The sequence below is a fragment of the Callorhinchus milii genome, unplaced genomic scaffold, assembly GCF_018977255.1.
Source record: "Callorhinchus milii isolate IMCB2004 unplaced genomic scaffold, IMCB_Cmil_1.0 Scaffold5, whole genome shotgun sequence".
Classification (NCBI taxonomy): Eukaryota; Metazoa; Chordata; class Chondrichthyes; order Chimaeriformes; family Callorhinchidae; genus Callorhinchus; species Callorhinchus milii.
Genome location: NW_024704746.1, coordinates 34,274,445 through 34,294,581, shown reverse-complemented (window position 1 = coordinate 34,294,581; position 20,137 = coordinate 34,274,445). Strand labels below are relative to the sequence as shown.

The following is a 20,137-nucleotide window of genomic DNA, read 5'->3' as shown; positions in this document are numbered from 1 at the left end:
GAAAACTAATAAAATGATGTAGGAAGAACTTCTAAAGTGCTGCCAGTACAATAAAATAATAGATATTAATTTGAAAATAGTTGCAGTGACTTACTTGCTGCGTTATCCTGGAGACATGAACACACTAACAAAACAAATATAGGTACTCGATAAACCTCTTTGCCAGATGAGCCATTTCAAAGGGTGCACATCTATTTTTACCACTGCAGTTATTTTGTTGTGCAGAATTAATTGCAAGAAAAGCTACCTTGTTGCCAGAATCTATGAATAAAATTACTTGCTTAAAGCGACTCTGTCAGCAGTTCAAAGTACTCCACCACTGTCTGTTCAATTCTCTAAGAATCGCACTGTGAATCTGCTCAGAACCTGAAAGTCCATTGACTAGATAGAGGACGACAAAAAGTCAGATATATCCTTACTGTAGAGCCACTAATTAATATCATGTAATCCCAGTGTGAAATCTTACAATGACCCTCTATGTTACTTGGTTAGCCAATCCCATAGAATTGACTGACCCACCTCTGACAATGCAGCACTCCACCAACATTGCATGTTTGGTCAGCCAACAAAATAAATGTTTTCGATTGAATATTTCTTAATTTAAGCCCCATTATTGCCTTTCTGTGTGTATGCCAATAAGTATTTTTTTTAAAAAGTAACTTCATAAAACAAATAACTCCGTAAATCGTGTACATTAACGTTTGAGAACACAAAGCAATTGCTGTGGTATTACATCATTCATGAATTTAAATTAAATCTGAGCAATTATCCTAAACAGGAATTAAACTAAAATTGGCCCAGTGTAAGACTTTATGGTTGTGGAACCAAAGGCTATGGGATCAGACTGATGGAATAATTTACTGTGACAACAATGTTTTTCATTTTAGATTGAATTTAAGAGAGAGCAAAGGCTAAGCAATTGCTTTGAACATACCTTCAAACAAAAATGCATAAATCAATGACTGGCCAGATAACTAAACTACAGCCAATACAAGTATACTAGCTCCATTTTGCTCAGGTTAGTAAAACGTTCAGTGACACTGGTTGAACACTGGTTCTACTAAAACAGAAATGGAGAAACATTTGAAGAAAATTAATATTAAGAGTTATAGAAAAAGAGCATGTAATGTGATTAGTTCCAGTAGTGTGAGTAACTCATTTCAGTGGATGAGTTAGCACCAGCTTGAGTTCAATGGGCTAAATGACCTCTTTGAATATGAGAATTTCTGTGAGGCAACCTTTCGAAAAAAGATTATTGTGTGTCAGCCTGACTTGGCTGCTAGCACTTTCCTCTCTGTAGGTTCAAGCCCCAAATCCAGACTTTAAACTTATACAGTCTGGGTTGATACTCCAGTGCAATGCTGGGGGGTGGGGTTGTGGGTGGGTGGGTGGGGGGGGGTGGGTTCGGTGCTGAATCATTGGGGTTGCTGTCTTTTGGATGGGATGTTGAACTGAAGTCTTATCTGTCTGCTTTACCATTTACCAATTATCTTAAGTCAGTCATATAGAGCATGAGAATCATTGGTGTTCAGAGCTGCTCAGTGAGTCACCTTTGTCCTTTTGACTGATAACCTGTGCACTCTCTGACATGATTTATTGGTTTTAGACAAATGTTTAAGCTTGGAAAATCCGATAAAAGTTTTATCAAGTGGGAAACCCTGTTGACGAAACTCATTCGAATCAACAAAATGATCTGCAACATCTATAATAATCAGAAATCAATTTTATTTACAATATCCAAACAGCTTATTACAATGTAAGGAATGTATTGCAAAACAATTCACATAACACATGTTGCTAAAGAATAAATCAATTTGGAGGAATCTGATCAATGAGAAAACACAAATTTCAATACTTTATGTACTCCACAGATACAGCTAGAATATGGTGTAGTTGTTACATACATTTCACTCAAGAGGTAGCTGTAAATTACCATTGTGTATTTTCTTTCCATTATGTATGTTATAATAGCTTCTGGGTATTGTGTAAAGGTGGATTAAGATCAGTGATAATGTTAAGGGAGTTGTATATAGTCCCGTGCTTAAAGTTTGTTCATTTGTTCAACACATCTGCATTTATTTCATTCTTTCCCCATGTTTAATCTCTTGACTCTGCAGATATATCACTTGATGACAATACCCCAACACTTCAATTCATTGTACTACCACATATTAATAGTTCATAATAATCCTTCTAGTTAATATAGCAGTTTGTCATGTAATTGAAATGTCTCAAAGGCAGTTTATGCACAACAATGTTCCACAAGCATCCATGTTGTAAATGCCCAACTTAACTGTAGGATTGTTGGCTAGGACACTTGGAAAAAACTAGCTTCTCTTTTCAAATAGTGCCATGGGATCTCTAATATCCACCTGAACAGGCAGACAGTTCAGGTGTATTCTGTCATCTACTTTTACTCCCATTGTCAACATGTGAACTTACACATGCAAACAAGCCACTGTGTGTGTGTGTCTCTCTCTCTCTGTGTCAGGTGTCATTCCCTTTCTCCTGCTCTTGCCTATATAGATCTGCCTTTCTGAAATTCCCATCTTGTATCTCTTTCTCCTGGCATTTTCTCTCTTATCAATCAGGTTCTCTTTTGCCATAGTACCTTTTAAAGCAGGCCGATCTCCCTCTTTTTATGTAACTTCTTCTCATTTTTAGTGTTTGTTTTCCCCCTCTCCACCAGTCTTCACGGGCTATTCCCTTTTTCTCTCTGCCCAAGTTCAACTTATTGCCACAACTTATTCTATGCTTATGCAATAGATTTGAGATGTCCTCCTGACAGTGAAAGGTGCTTTATAAATTTGTATTGAACCATCTTATATCTCTGCAGCTCTTGCTCTTATAAATCCTGTAGAAGTGAATAACGTGCCATATTGAATACTAACCTGAAGTCCTAATGATCCACTGACCAGCACAATGTTCTCTAGCAGAACATACTACCAATGTAAAAAGTCACCAAAAGTCTTGCATTTTTACAAATAGTTTTGGTTTTAAATAAATGTGTTTTAAAATTAAAAACCCAATAATAACATGTTAATAAAATGTAATCTTGGACTATTACAGTATGACAAACCTTTATTTTAGCAAAAGGACATTTAATTAAAACATCCAGTTTAACTCTACAATTTAATATAATTTCTGTAAAACTATATAGATATACAGGTAATATGATTGATCTTCTTGGATGAAATCTGATTCATACAAATTCCTTTTCTATCCATCTTGTGTATTGCCACTTAATCTGGCACAATATAGAACTATAGAACTCTGCCACGATTTATCATTTGAGCTTCAGAGATGTTTAGGAATAACCACATTCTTGAAGTCTGAACTCCTCTTTAAATTCTTATTCATTTGGATGAAACACAATACAGTAATGTAGAGATTTATCATCCAGTAGATTTAAGAATATTTTAAAATCCTTTCGAAAGATGACATACCTATTGCAAAGTATACATTTACTGAGTGTTTTCATCTATCATGCATCTTAAGTCATCAGAGGCATTTTCTTAGGGATACAAGGGGTAATTTTTTCCAGCATATTTTCATGTTCAAAGCATGGTTATTACCAGCAAATTACTATCAGCCACTTGGATCACGTAGGTGCTACAAACTCAAGGGTAAGCTTTGATCAATATCAAAGCATATACGCATAGCCCAAGCATGTCTTCCTAATGATTATTTTGTCTCAAGTCTCTATTGGGATAAAGCGGAGTAACTGAGGCGATGTTTCAGTGTCCTTCCAGTTGCATGAGCTGAGAGTCGAGCTTCTGTGACTGAGCCGAGTCAGTAGAGTGTGCCGTTTGGTGATGCTATCTGAATCCTCCTTCTTCAGGCTTTGCGTGAACTTATGACAACAGGGGAAAAATTTGGAAACATCACTCAGGAGGTGACCGCTGAAGAACATGTAGATCCATGGATTACAGCAGCTGTTCAGACTGGCCAACAACATTGTGAGGGTAAAGGCAGTGTCTGTGGAATCTGCAAAACACAGCAACAAAGTTATTGGGATTCAAAGTGTGGCTTAATTGGATCATACTTTTAGAATACTGTCTGGTGGGATCATAGCTTTGCACAGATGGCTTGCAGGATATAGCTCTGGACTGATGGTTGTGGACTGATGCGTTTTCTTACAAAATCCACTGTTACTGCACTTTAGACTATATCCTGTGAAGCACTTTGAAACTTCCTTCTGACGTGAAAGGGGCAATATCAAATGCAAGGAATATTATTATCATTATCATTATTATTATTAGTGGGATCAAAGCTTTTAATTCCTGGCTTGTGGCATCACAGCTTTAAGTCTTATGTGCACTTCTGAAAATTATGATAGCACTAACAGAAAAATCTTTAGACTGTTTTTTACACAGTCGTAAGCCCTTCACTCATATTGTTGCAACCCATCTAAGTATTACACCTCTTCCACTCTCCTTTTCCTTAAGGTAAAATATTTAGCAGCTGTCACACATTTAGAAGAAGTAAGTTATTTTGCACATCTTATCTTATGAAAGGTATGAGTAACAAGTGGGGAAGTACAGACTTTCATTTGCAATGTTTCACATGTGTTGGTACATGACAGGTGCAACATCCGAGCTGATTCAATAGGGGGAACCATTATAACATGAGTTGCTGAGTAACTGAATAGGAAATTGTGAAATGATTTGGCTTGCAACAGGTTCTTTCTACAGTATATTGATACTAGACCAGTTTGTTTTGGTAACCCAACAATTTGTAGAAAGATATTCACTTTGGAGATTATTTTAAACTATTTTTTGCAGTCTACCATTTTACACATTCAAAAAAAACTAGAGAAACCCTCCGCAATCATGCAGACTGGAATGGTCTATAATGTTTAATTCCCCAGCTGATCCAAAGTTACTGCAATTGGCCTCAGTTTCCATTCCTGATCTCCATCGAAAGCCCTCTTCTCCAGATCTTTGTATAAGGAGGTTGGGTGAGGACAAGATCAGCCTCGGCTGTGGTGCCCTCACAATCAAACCGCCTGCCAATGCTTACTGTCCAGGGGCACACATGATACTGCAGTGAATTATTAGAGGGTGACCAGAATTCTTGCCACTGTACTCCAGTGAAAGGAAAAAAGTACTAATATCCCCTACGAGAGGAGGAAGGAAATAGTAGATTCATATTAAGTACATATCAGAAACAGGCTATTAGGCCTATCCAGTCCAGCCGGTGTTTATACTCCATACAAATGCCGATCCTAGAACCATTCCCTAATAATATAATAAGAATAATAATCCTTGCATTTGATATAGCGCTTTTCACGTCGGGAGGACGTCCCAAAGCGCTTCACAGAACACACTGTAAAGTGAATTGACTGTATATTTGTGGGCGAACGCGGCAGCCAATTGCGCACAGCAATGTCCCACAAACAGTCGTAGATTGAAAATGACCAATTTATTATTGTTTTTGGTTTTGGAGGATTATTAGGCGTGTGGAGTAAGGAAACTTGCCCAAGGTTTCGCCCTCTGCCTGGAATTGAACTCAGGTCTCTCACTTGCAAAGCGAGTGCTCTAACCACTGAGCTACAGGACTCCCTAGTTCAATATCCTGACTGTTTCCACATATCCTTCAACTTTATTCTCTCTTAAACATGTGTCTAGTCTTTTTTGTAATGTGCATATGGTTGCCAACCCAATAACTGACTAGCACAAAATTCCATACTCTAGATATGAAATAGTTTTTCCTCGGGCAAAATGGCAGGAATTTTTTTTAGTTAAGGGATTGACTGTGAATCTGCCATGAGGTCCGTCCAAATTGTACATGATGTAGCAGTTGATTTATCAACAACATAAATGCTTGGATCAATACATTCCTCATAAATGTCCCATTTTTCCATTTGGAATAAACACAGTTTGAAATGTTTCCAAACTAAATTGGAAACTCTAGTCATTTGCATCAATGTTTATTTCAAAATACAGTAAGATCAAAAACAGATGTCTGGGGTTAAACTCAGCGCCTCAATCTTCGGTGGGAAGTAAGGTTATAGTCCAAGTTGCAACTCTGGGGAAAGCATTTCATTTTTTGGGTGAGATGTTAAACTGAGACCCCATCTGCCTGTTTTCAGGTGGATATTAAAGATCCTATGAAAGAGGGAAAAGAGTTTTTCCCAGGATCTTGGGTGCCAAGCCTACAAATAAAAAATATCATTCATCTAACAGCTGCTTGTGGGATCTTGCATTGTGCATAATCTTTGCCATATATGCCAATAAAAAAGTCAACTCACAACAATCATTTCTGTAAATCACTTTGAGATATTTTGATGTGATAAGATACTGTAAAGATAGAAGTTATTTTTTTCTATCATAGATAGGGTGAGATAGATTTAATCCCGAAATAAAGTTTTCAAGAGTTTCATAAATGCATTGTGAGCTTCCTACTTTTATTTCTTATTTTCCACATTCAAACTCTAATACAAATTCAGTAGACAATGTGGAGTCCTGAAGTGTAATGGTTAGAGCACTCACCTCGCAAGCGAGAGGATCTAGTTTCTATTCCCAGGCAGGGCGAAATGTTAAGCTAGTTAGTTTTATTACTCCACCCGCCTCTGTTTACCTACCAGTAAATAAGACCAGGTTGTTAGTCGATTAGCGGTTCGCTTTTCCGGGGATAATAATCCCTTCAAAAAAAAGTATAAAAAATAATAATTTAGTCACTCAATCTATGATTGTTTGTGGGACACTGCTGTGCGCAATTGACTGGCACAGTTCACCCACAAAATATACAGTCAATTCACTTTACAGAATATTTTGTGAAGCGCTTTGAGATGTCTCGAAGACGTGATAAGGCACTATATCAAATGAAAGGATTATTATTATTTTATGAAACTCACTGTCTAGTCTCACTAGAAGCACAGCTTTTTGGCAAGATTGTGAAGGTTGCTTGAATTGTACTTCAGCATGAATCACTGCCTTCAAAACATGGGATTGAAATAGGGGAAAAAATAAATATATTCTCTTGTACCTTACTGAAGGCTATTAATAAATCTGTGAGAAAGAGTGTAATAAAACTTTATATTTCACAGGTATGGATAACCGAGGAAACCTGCGGGCAATTCTATGGGTTCTGAGTTTGTGATTATGTTCAACAATAAAATCTAAAACGGTATTACATCCATCCACACTAAAGCCGATGTACAACGACAACTTGCATTTATACAATGCCTTTCATCTTGGATGGCATCTCGGAACGCTTAATGCATCACTTTTTAAGCTTCTTTTTATCTATTTTCTTCATTGGACGAAAACCTCTGTCCTTCATTGCAGGCTTGCTCACAATGTTAGGAAGGAGCACTTAGTGAACGCAACATTTCATTCAAAACTCATCTAATAGTACAGTACAGCTTGTACTTCCTTTCAATTGTGCTTACTTTAAATAATCTTTGAATATCTTGATCTTTGCCAATATCCTGTTGTACCAGCCTTCATATTCTTTTCATTATTTTGTCCACAAAATAATCAATCAATTCACTTTACAGTATATTCTGTGTAGCGCTTTGTGACGTCTTGAAGATGTGCTAAGGCGCTTTATCAAATGCCAGGATTATTATTATTAAACATGTTCAAATGCGTGCTGAGCCTCTTAACACATTGTCAAAACATCTCAAAGCACTTCATAAGATTTACTGTAAAATGCAGTGACTGTGTATCTTGTAGGCAAATACCAATTTGTGCACAGCAATACCCTCCAAACAGCTGTGGAATGAATGACCAATTTTATTTCGGGGGGTTGTTGGCTAGGACAACGGGAGAAATTCCCTTCTGTTTTCTAATAGTGCCCTGGGATCTTCAAAGTCCACCTGAATAGGCAAATGGGATCTCAGCTTAACATCCAATTGATGGCACCTCCAACAAGTAGCCCTCTCCAGCACTGCCCTGGATTCTCAGCCTAGAAAATGTGATTTGCTTCAGGTAATTGACATGTAAATTATTTGTTTCTTGTATGCGGCATATTTTTGTAAATGTATTTCAAGCATTTGTTCTTTTTAAGTTCCTGCTTTCCATTGTGGTAACATACTGACTCTGAATGAGAACCCAGTTTAAAGAACCTTTCATACGCAGTGGCAACGGATGAGCTACAGCAGAAGTGAGAGGTCATCTCATTGTTTTACTCTGTTTCTCAGCAAATATTTACTGATGATTTGGATGGGCGATGGGAGGGGAAGATCATAAAATAATCAATGTACGTTGCCATGCTTGACCTGATATTGAACTTGGTCACTTTCAGTTTACCCCCCAACCAGAAGATTTATGTTTTTCACTGTTCTTCCTTTAGGATGAAAGTATCTTAATTGATTCTAACCTCTCGTACTTTGATTTTCATTCTTTAGTATATTTACAGGAGCTAGCTGTGAGGATAGTTAGTGTCGCTAGGAACAATGTGCGTATCCTCACTGACAGGAGATATCAATAAACTTTTCTTTTTATAGAAACGAGAAGCTTAACATCATTTAAAGATAGACTTTGAGCTAGTGTCAGACCAAGGAGTTGGAGCTAAGAGTTCCTACTCCTTGCTCCCAAATTCCAATTACATGCCTCTGCACCACTACTTGCCAGGTCAAGGGAGTCAGGTATCAGGGAGCAGGAAGTCCCAGCTCTAGCGAGCAAACCTGATAATCAGATTAACTCACAACCACAGAAGTCATTCTGCCATGACCTGCATAACTGTGGCGCACAACAGCTGAAGAGAGTCAGTCCTCTGGTAGGAATGAAGCAATCCTCTGGAGGACCTTAAGACTCAGTTACATAGAGTTACATATAATGATAAAGCACAGAAGCAGGACATTTGACTCAATTAGTCATTTGTTTTCTGTTGGGAGAAAAATGGTGAGTTTTATTTATTTTTCAAAATACAAGCGTTTACAACAACAACAGCAAATTTACAAACAAATATATAGGGTAGCACCTTTCCTGTTAAATAATAAATAATGCCAATCTAATATGATCCTAGTAATAATAATACTAAGAATAATAATCCTTGCATTTGATATAACACCTTTACAACAATACAATTTACAGATTAAATTTATATAGCGCCCTCCACACAGGGTAGCTTATACACGCATTCATTACATCGAGGCTTGACTAAGCAAACTCCCTGTTTGTCGGCCTCCCCAACTCCTCCCTCCATAGACCCCAGATCATCCAGAACTCTGCAGCCCATGTCCACTCCTGCACCAGATTCCGTGACCCCATCACCCCCATTCTCGCCCAACTCCACTGGCTTCCCATCACACAGAGGATACAGTTCAAGATCCTGGTCCTCACTTTCAAAGCCCTCTATGATCTTGCTCCCCACTACCTGTGTGACCTCCTAACCCCTTACCATCATGCCTGCTCCCTCCGCTCAGCGGGCTCTGGCTTGCTTCATGTTCCCCCGTCTCGCCCGCTCCACCATTGGCAGGCGGGCCTTCAGCCACTCTGCCGCCACCCTCTGGAACTCCATCCCACAGTCCCTCCGCCTCGCCCCCTCCCTTGCCTCCTTCAAGACCCATCTCAAGACCCTCCTCTTTGACCGTGCTTTTGATCACCCTCCTTCCCCCACTGCCCTCCACACTCCCCAATCCCGACCCCCAGCTCTGGTTCGAAACACTGACTGTCCAGCGCCCTAGGATGTCCTCCCAACATGAAAGGTGCAATACAAATGTAATTTTGTTGTTGTTGTAGCTTATTAGTGGTGGAGCCTGACTCTGAACCGATGGGGGGTGGGGGGAGAGGTGGCCGTAAACACGGTCGAAGAGGAAGGTTTTCAGGTAGAACTTGAAATTGAGGGAGAGTGTTCCAGAGTTTCGGGGCATAGTAACTGAAAGTGGGACCTCCGATGGTGGGGCGGAGGGTGTGAGGGACGAGCAGGAGGCCAGTGCCAGTTGAGTGGAGGTGCCGGGTGGTGGATTGGGGAGTGAGGAGGTCAGAGAGGTCGTGAGGTGCCAGAGAGTGAAGGGATTTGAACACGAGTGTGAGGATCTTGAAATCAATCTGTTGGGTGACGGGGAGCCAGTGGATCCTGGCCAGAACTGGTGAGATGTGGGTACGGAGTTTGGTCCAGGTCTGTATGCGGGCAGCAGAGTTCTGAATGAGCTGCATCTTTTGAATAGTGGAGCTGGGGAGACCAGCGAGGCGTGCATTTGAGTAATCCAGGTGGGAGGTGACAAACGTATGCACGAGGGTTTCAGCTGCATTTGGGGTAAGGTAATGATGGAGGCAGGCAATATGGCAAAGGTGGAAGAAGGCGGTCCTGGTCAGGGACTGGATGTAGGGGAGCAAGAACAGCTGGGGGTTGAACCCGATGCCTGGATTGCACACTGGTTCTGTGAGTGTGAGGGAGAGCCCAGGATGGTTGACATAGTTGACAGTCAAAGTTGCACAAACTGGGTTGTTTGTACACATCCATATAATCATTCAATCAACCATTAATATGTGATATTCTTCAAACAAATTAATATAAGATAAAATGATTGCTATAGAAATGGATTATCTCTGTGGGTCCAAAAGTGAGGCAAAACCCCATTTAAACATCTGCCTTGTAAACCAGTCATGATGAGTCAAAGTTTATTATTCATATGTAAAATAACCTATTTTAATTCATGTACAATTTGTTTAATTTACATTGCTTAACTTGAGTGATAAAGTGCTCTGAGATACTGCCCTGCTTGAGGGGCGCTATATAAATGCGGGTTGTTATTGTAAGGTGTAAACTAAGCAAAAGGAATGTTCTTTTTAAATTATCAAAAAAATCTATTTTTCAGAATAAAAGCTAGTAAAGGGCAAGGGTTACTACATTTAAAAGTAATACAATAATAAATCTGCTGATAAATAATAAAAAAGAGGTGCCATCTGAGCATTGTTAAGCACCTCAGGGACTAATCTATATATATTTTTATTTGTTTTGTATTATATCTCTAGTTATTCTCACCAAAGGAGGCAAATGCATTGCGACTGAAAAAGTAGCTACATTCAAACAAGAGAAGTCTGCACATGTCTAAGTTTCTAATCTGCCATTCCTTTTTTTTTAAAAAAAACAAAAAGCCCATCGTCTTCTCGAAATTGCACTTCAAAAAATGCCATAGTTTATTCTTCCAGCTGCTCACATTATGCAAACCGGGTAAAAACGCCTTTCCAGAAATCTTCTTAAGAATCCCAATGGTTACAAATCAGAATCGTTAGGGCTGAGAACATCCGAGGAAAACAAAACACAACAATAATAATATTATCCCAAATCTCACTTACCGTCCTTTGGAGCTTTTTGGTCCCAAACTGACCACATCTGGACACTAAAGAAGGGAGCCCAGCACACAATATAGGCGAGGACTATCACCAGGGTCATCTTCACAGTCCGGATCTTGGCTTTGGAGATAGTTTTGACATTGCTGACATTGACACCAGAGGTTATCAGTCCGTTCTTGACAGCGGATTCGGATGAGTTGTTGGTGGTCTTGTACTTGACGTTCTTGGAGATGTTGTAACAGACGCAGATGTAACAAGCTGCTAGAGTCAGGACAGGGATGATGAAGACGCTGACAGTAATCCATGTGATGTACGCCTTGATGCCCCAGGGCAATATAAAGTTGGCCCAGCAGTCATACACCCCTGAGCCCGTCTCGATCTCGCTCAGTGAGAAGATGAAGGACTGCGGGGCGCTGAGGATGAAGCTGCCCATCCAGGTGGTGATGATCATCAGGTAGGAGCGCTTGGTTGCTTGCTGGAGGGTTTTCAGCGGGTGGCAGATGGCGATGTAACGGTCCACAGACATCATGACCATCATGTAAGTGGAGGCGAACATGCCGAGGACCTGGAGGTGCTTGACGATCCGGCAGAGGAAATCGGGGCCATTGAAGCGGTAGGTGATGTCCCAGATGAACTGCGGCAGGACCTGAAACACCGCCACCACCAGATCCGCCACACTCAGGTGCTTGATGAAGAGATGCATCCGAGACATCTTCTTCTTGGTTTTGTACAGAGCCATGAGCACGCTCAGGTTCCCAATCACTGCCACCAGGAAGATGATCCCAAGCACCGAGATCTCGGTCTTGGCCAGGTTTTCATTCCTCCCAAAGGGATCGGTCTTGTTCCTTGACTTGGTGAAGCTCTCGTTCTGGAGACGGCTGAGGGAGACACCGGCTCGAGTGAAGTTCCAGATGCCCCAGTCCCACCCTGAGGTCTCAGTTACCCCCATTTGATAGTGATCGATTGCTGATCGACCGCCTGGTGCAGCAGCTGCAGGTCTCTCGGATGATGTGAGGTTGGTGTTGGGTGAGAGCTGCAGCTGATCACACACTGGAACGAAATTATATCGACCGTTGGCCATCAATCAGATTGCATCAGCCCAGAAACTCCCACTTTGCAAAGGATACAACGTTACATCGAGGTGGTGCTGGTCGAGCGATGGGGTTTGATGGCGAAAGAGGCTTTGGAAGAATATTTGCACGGGTGCAGATAGAGGTAATTCATACAGACTGTTGCACACTAACCATCTGCTGGGAACTCTCGTCGGTCCATATTCCTTTTTATTGCAATCGACCAAATCATGGGAGGGGAGTCCTCAAAAGCAATACAGTGTCTCAACAAAATTAAACTCCCCCCACCCCCCCCACCCCCCCCCCCCCCCCCCCCCCCTCAGAATGCAAGGAAATTGGCTATGGATCGGTTTGTTAAGTCTAATTCATACCACAGAGAGAGCAACGAAATGACCCTGACATTTTATCTTGACATTTCTGGACAGGAAACGATCTGAATAGTTGGCTACAAATTTGTCAGACACAGCATCTGACAACTGCAGTTGCATCAAATGAAAATAAAGGAGCTGTTTGATGGCAGATGTGAAAGATCTTCCCTCTTTTAAATGGAGTGCCTCATCTGACACCTCTCTCTCATCATCGGTGTGTAATCTTAGACGTTAAAGAGCAGCTTTCTATGTTGCATTCTGTCACGTTTCGTCCATGGTTGGAAGGGAACCAGGAGACATCATTACAATATAATAATCTTTTGTTACTGTAATTTTTTTTGCATCTAAACTGAGGTTTACATTGTCAAACATTCTGTCGGTGGACCTGGAGTCGATACTGGAGGAGGCAAAATACACACAAATCTATTTTGCCTTCTCCAGTATCAACTCCGGGTCCGCCATACTCTTTGGCTCCCGTTAACATCTTCACTTCTGCAGATCTAAACTTCTCAACCGCTCTGTGCTCTGCCTCAGACTCACCGAACCAGTGCGCAATCTAGGAGTCCGGTTTGACCCCCAGTTGTCCTTCATCCCCCACATCCGGTCTCTGATCAGGACCGCCTTCCTCCGCTTCCACCACATTGCCCGCCTCCGACCGTATTTTACCCCAAATCTAGCCGAAACCCTCGTGCATGCGTTTGCCACTTCCTGCCTGGAATATTCAAACGCACTCCTCGCCGGTCTCCCCAGCTCCGCTGTTCAAAAATTCCAACTCATTCAGAATTCTGCCACCCGCATACTGACCCGGACCAAACTCCGTATCCCCATCTCACCAGTTCTGGCCAGCTCCATTGGCTCCCCATTACTGAACAGATCGACTTCAAGGTCCTCAAACTCATGTCCAAATCGCTTCGCTCCCTGGCACCTCCCTATCTCTCCGACCTCCTCACTCCCCAATCCACCTCCAGTTACCTCCACTTGTCTGGCACCAGCCTCCTGCTTGTCCCTCACACCAACATTGGAAGTCGCGCTTTCAGTCTCCCATCTTCCCTACCACCGGCTCGGAGTCAAGCTCCGCCATTGTTAAGTGCTCTGAGATGCTGCCCCACATGGAAGGCGCTATACAAGTACAAGTTATTATTGTTATTGTATGCTTTGAGGGCATGACCTATGATTTATTTGATCGACCGGAAAAAGGAAATTAGGATCCAACAAAGACAGATATGATGACAATAATAATAATAATAACCAAAACTGTAAAAGAAAATCCTTTATTCAAACTTTCAATTGTGCTTTGATTTACTCAAGTGAAGTTGACAGCATCAAAAGTCTGTTCCATTCAATCATAATTTGCAAACCAAATTCAGTTCTCCTAGAGGGACTTTTTTTAAAGCTTTCTGAAAGTTTGTTTTAATAGGTTTAGCAAATCTCAGGTGTTGATATACGCTATTCCATAAATGATGTCTCTTTCTACAATCATGTAGACAATGAACTATGCAGAGTGCAATACTGGAAATAGGAATGATTGCCATTGATCATTGATCATTCTTCAGCCATTCAAATTAGCACTAAGGAAAAGACATTAAAAGCAGCTGTCTGCATTACATTGAAGCATCGACACTTGGCTGATTTTGAAATAAGATCTGAAACATCTATGGGTCTCTTACTGCAGATGGTGCTTGCAGTTGAAAATAAGGAACTGATTGGTCATTGTAACACATCTTATTTGTCTATCTTTACTCTGCATGTTCCTTTATTCCCATAGTCATCACCACTGAAACTTTCTGTTTACATATTAGTGATAAACTGATAGAAACTGACAGCTTTCTGGGCTACAACATGTTTTCGTTGAGAACAATTGAGAGAGGCAGAGACAATTTAAATGCTCGATAGGAGTGGAGCAAAGCTATAGTAATGCGTTGTATAATGAAGAACTAAACGCATCTTACCATTAGAATTATCGGGAAGGAGGGGACTAGTCATATAATTCTCACACATTTCATGCTCAGCTGTGTGGCCCACCAGGAAGTTTGTAGGGAGTTGCTGTTACCAACCACCTAGTGAGGACACAAGACTTGCCGAACTGACTATCCTCCTTGGGGAGGGAGGGGAGAGTAAGTAGGTTCTCCTTGGAGCTGAACTGGTTCTAAGTTGACACGTTTGGAAACAGAATGTTGGAATCAAGCCAACCCTCTCTGGGGGTCTTGGTAGTCTATTTTCTGAGCCAGGTGGGTCCACAGTGCTCCAGAGCTCTCCTGATGACAGCACAGCCAACTTGGCTCAATGGCAGGACTTGGAAAGGCAGACCAGTCACTGGGGGCAGAGACTCTTCCCATTCAGCTCCTGTTAGCCCTGCAAGCCAAAGCCCTAATGGATAGGGAGGTCCTGGCTGGACAAGCAGCGGGAAAGCTTGCCGGACAGCGGTATCAATGGCAAGCTATGTGGTTTTAATTGGTTAGATTCCAGCATCCAACCTGGGCCTAATACTTTCTGGAATTAGGTAAGCAGGATGTGTCACTACAGGGAGACAGTGCACATTCCATTCCAGCAACCTATGTCTGGAATTTCCAAGTGTAGGTGGGGTGCATGGAAATCTCAGCTTTGTTTGGACACTCTTAAGCATGGTGATGGGTTTAAGATTGCTGTTAGATTCTATTGGCACTATTTGTAAAGAGAGGGAGTGTCCTGGCCAACACTGCTCCAGATAAAATTGGTCATTCGCTTCATGGCTGTTTGTCGGACATTGGGCTGTGCACAACTTTGAACCACGATTCTGCAGCTTTAGTAGGGTTTGTGATTCATTAAATTAAGCTGAAGCCATTCACCTTTTGAGTCGTACTGCTGTGTCCGTCGCTTTGTAAAAGCAATCGGCTTAAACACTATATCAAAATGATAGCAAGTTGTGTTCTTTTTCAAAGGAAGAAGTTTACTGGAAGTTCTTGTGCAGCACAAATCATGCTGATAATAAATTTCTTCATTCTCTTACGACTAACAGACTGAGTGTACGCAGTATGCCAAAAGGAAAGTAACCTGGTACTATGGCCTCTAGCCAACAATGTGTCATCAACCGGAGTCAGTATTCTCATGATGGAAAGTTTACTGGGCCAGTCCGGAACCTTGGCGTCTCGTTCGACCCTCAAATATACTTTCTACCCCACATCTGTGCCATGACCCGCTCTGGCTTCCCCCCCCGCCATTGTCTCACAACGCAGGCCACTGAGACCCTCATACACGCATTCATAACATCCAGGCTCGATTATGCAAACTCCTTGCTTGTTGGTCTCTTCAACTCCTCCCTCCACAGGCCACAGATCATCCAGAACTCTGCAGCCCGTGTCCTTTCCTGTACCAGGCTCCGTGACCCTATCACCCCCATCCTCCCCCGACTCCACTGGCTTTCTATCACACAGAGGATACAGTTCAAGATCCTGGTCCTCACCTTCAAAGCCCTCCACGGCCCTCACTCCCCTCTATCTCTGCAACCTCCTAATCCCCTACTCGCTGATCCTGCTTGCTCCCTCCGCTCAGCGGGTTTGGGCCTGCTTCACGTCTCTTCCCTCGTTCGTCCCACCATTGGTGGGCAGGCCTTCAGGCCCTCTGCCCCCACCCTCTGAAACTCCATCCCGCAGTTCCTCCCCCTCACCCCCTCCCTTTGCCTCCTTCAAGACCCTCCTCTTTGACCATGCCGTCAATCACCCTCCTTTTCCCACTGACCTCCACCCTCCCCAATCCTGAACCCCAACTCGGGCTCAAAATACTGATTGTCCAACGCCTTGGGACGTCCTCCTGACGTGAAAGGTGTTAAACAAATGTAATTTTGTTCTTGTTCTCATGATGGAAAGTTAGAATGGGCTTTCTGTACATGGCCTTAAGAATCCTATGTACGTTCTGAATGCTTTTGGCTTTCAGAGTTCAGCAAACACCATTGCTCCATGAAACACAGGACCAGCTTTATATTGCATGTAGGGTTCTGCCAGCAAACTAAACTCTGTATTTACAAACAGTGAGATCCTTTACAGCAGATTCATTCTAAATGTATGATTATTGGGGGTGAATTAATAACATTTGCATGCAATAGATGGCTTGTTTATGGTTCAAGTGCGAGTAGCTGTCTAAAAGTAGTAATAATGTTACTCGTTTGGTGGATCAATTTTCAAGGGTAATGATTCCTTCTCATATAAACAGTATAGATATATATATTCCTCTATATTAATAAAGATAATATCTGTGTGTATGTCCACCAAGAATGCAACAACCAATCAAAAGATTATTATCCTGACACTTCTGACAAAAACATCAGACATTGTCACATTCATTCAACTGATTTGCTCAACTGTTATTGACATGGGCTGCACAATAGATTATCTTGCTAATAGATCTGATTCCTAGCTGTGGAATTCTGATTTATTTTCTCCACCCTACCACCACTTAGACTACAGCATGCAGTGGTATGGCAGTGGTGATTTACATCGAATGTGTTTAAAGATGTGAAAACTAATTAAAAAGCTTTGAAAAGCTCTGAAACCTTCACTTGTTTTTATCACCCACAAAGCAGATGGTAAACTAGTTTTCATAACCCTACCCAGGTTTGGTCACTGAGACGTTGTAAGCATTAACATATTATGGCCTTTTCCCTCACACAAATATACATAAACATATCTAAAGTCAGAGCATCTGTGTATTCTGTCAAGAGGAGAGAGTGAGCCTGTTTGATTGACTGAAGAGAGATGCTGTAACTGCTAGTTAGTTAGTTAGTTAGTTAGTTAGTTAGTTAGTTAGTTAGTTAGTTATGTCCACACTGGGATGAAGGCTTCTTAAAGGGAAAGTCTAGACTCCAGCTAATTTGCATGGACAGCATTTTGAGTGTAAAATGCATGATTTTTGTTGAAATTTCCTGTGGATTGCCTGGATTTCCAACTGGACTCCTTATTAAGAAACTCCTATATTTTAGACCCCAGTATCTAATTCCCATCACAAGTAAATTTCTAGTATTTAATCTACACAGTGAACGATACCATTACAAAGTGAATATTTCCTTCTTGATGAGAGTAATCAGTCATTGCTTTTGAGAACTTTTTATCACCAGATGTTGATGTCATGCTGGTAATATGACTGTCGCCCACAAAATATACGCTTTGAGATGTCTCGAAGACGTGTTAAAGCGCTATATCAAATGCAAGGATTATTCACAAGAAAATCACCAATGATACTCAATCCATTTTACCTGGATCATTAAAGATAATAATCAAGAATTTTCATTATAAAGTAGGAAGACATTGTGAAAAGATCACAGCTTCTTTTAGCAGTCGTAGAAAAATGAACTCCAGTACACAAGAATGTTTTTTAGATTTTACAAACCCTCTCCTGTGTGCTTATCATTAGCCTGCACCAGTAAAAAGCAGTGCGGTCAAATACTATTCTTCAGATGAATAGAATTTGACATTCTTATAATGGAATTTTCTCATTCTGAAGGCATATTGTCAAAGCCGCTAAACTTGCCAATAAATAATACAGCTGTTTAAGTTTTAAATACAGTTTTAGCCAGGAGGCAGCAGAACAACCTCATAATCTGGTATCTCCACATCTCCTCACAGAGACTGAATGGTGCTGTCCCGTGGGTGCAACATTCACTTGGAAATCTGTTTCTACCATATCATGGAAAGCAGAATAAAGCAATAAATATCTAAGAATTGACTAAAAAAAATCCTCTATGCTTCCTGTCCTTTCTATTCACTGTTGTGTTTACATTAGATTATAGTAACCACACAAGTGATTTGTCAATCTGAGACTAGTGGAACTTATAAGCACAACAACGACAACAAATTCCATTTGTATATCGCCTTTCATGTCAGGAGGACATCCTAAGGCAATGGGCAGTCAGAGATTTTGGAGCCGAGCTGGTGGTTGGGATCAGGGGTGGAGGGTGGACTGAAGGTAGGGTCGAAGAGGAAGGTCTTGAGATGGACTTTGGAGGAGGCAAGGAGGGAATGAGGTGAAGGGACTGTGGGATGGAGTTCCGAAGGGTGGGAAAAATACAAATAAACATAAATGCATTTAAATTCAAAATCAGAATGTAGCTCTTATCTTTCGAAATCTAGGATAAGTGAATACTTGTTTTAGATATGCGTTGTCCCACAAAACACACATTCACTGCACTTTACACTTTACAATCCTGTGAAGTGTTTTGAGATGTCCTCCTGACGTGAAATTTATACATGGATTATTATTGTTATTATATTGCATAATAATATTTGCAATTGCAATTGATCCGATGGAGCCATGTAAATGCAATGCTTCATTCAACATAGTGCTGCACCAAAGTATATTTCATTGAGTAGTTTGAAAGTCATCGTTTTGTACCATTGTAAGTTAATTGTACAAATAAACCTCGTAATTATGTAAATGATACAAACAGAATTCCAGATGCCATGTCATTTTTCTTCATGACATTTAGATAACCTTCCTCCTGTGAATTTGGTTTGTTACCTAACTAAATGTCTTTTATATGTCAAGCGGATGTAATTGAACGAATGGCTTTCATAAGTTGGACAGCAGCTGGCAGAGAAGAACAAGATGCTGATTGCATGCCGTTGCCATTGCACCTTTGTGCAAAATTGATGATTGAATTTTATGAACTATAAACAGAAAGGGTTCAATAGTCTTTGCTTTTGCTGAGGCAAAACTGACAGATTAACTGTAGTAAGATAAAGAGACAGGTAAGCCAGTATAATTAGTGTGATTTGTTACACTGTTTTACTAAATCCCTTGCATATCAATGTCTGACAGCAATTTATCACATCTTATGTAGATACAGTTTTTTTGGTAACATTAATATGATTAACTTCAGAATCAGCTTAGAGGATGCTTCAGTTAGAATGTAAACGACAAAGGTTTTGCAAATTATAAATTCTTAATAAGAATATTTCCAAAATCTTGCTTAAATGCCTTTTTTAAATCATAAAGTAATTAAAGAATCTGGTACTTTCTATAGAACTCCGTTTTGTAACTTGTTTTTCTTAAGATGTATCTTTTCGCTCAAGCTTTCGGTCATCGTTCCCCAATAACACCCCACTCTGCAGCAGCTCAGGTTGTGTAAAGTGCTTTGGGACATATTCCCAACGTAAAGGCACTATATAAATGTAAATTGCTGTTGTTCACTTAAGCAGTAAATTTGCTGTATCATATTATTTTTCTCTTCCTGGTAAGTTTACTTATTTTGCTAACTGTGGTCTTTTTATGAGGAAATCCAACTATAAACTCACACCTGCAAAGTCAGTAAATTTGCTAACACGTAGAAAATAATCACATTTGTTGATTTGTGTGTCCTTATTGTACTCTTTTATTTTATTTCCCCAATACATTTTTCACTTCTAATTTCCTTCAATCTCATTTGAGTCATCTAAAATAGATTCCGTTCACACAATCATTTTGTGACTTACTTATCCTCTGA

General features: G+C 40.8%; 1 protein-coding gene across 2 annotated transcripts; it reads right to left on the bottom strand.

Annotated features, from left to right (window-relative positions):
• Positions 1-3,642: 3,642 nt before the first annotated feature.
• On the bottom strand, positions 3,643-19,273 carry avpr1aa (arginine vasopressin receptor 1Aa). 2 transcript variants are annotated; one of them, XM_042334754.1, is made up of 3 exons: positions 19,244-19,273; positions 11,253-12,099; positions 3,695-3,987 (listed from the first exon to the last, which is right to left on the bottom strand). In XM_042334754.1, the coding sequence occupies exons 1-3, from the start codon at positions 19,271-19,273 to the stop codon at positions 3,695-3,697; spliced, it is 1,170 nt and encodes a 389-aa protein (XP_042190688.1). The 2 variants fall into 2 exon arrangements, with proteins under 2 accessions (NP_001279167.1, XP_042190688.1); NM_001292238.1 differs by lacking the exon at positions 19,244-19,273 and having other exon boundaries at positions 3,643-3,987; positions 11,253-12,222.
• Positions 19,274-20,137: the final 864 nt, after the last annotated feature.

Coding starts and splice junctions, on each gene's coding strand:
- avpr1aa (NM_001292238.1), bottom strand. CDS start 12,198: ATGGGGGTAACTGAGACCTCAGGGTGGGACTGGGGCATCTGGAACTTC. Junction 3,988..11,252: donor CCAAAAAGCTCCAAAGGACG/GTAAGTGAGATT, acceptor TGTGTTTTGCAG/ATTCCACAGACACTGCCTTT.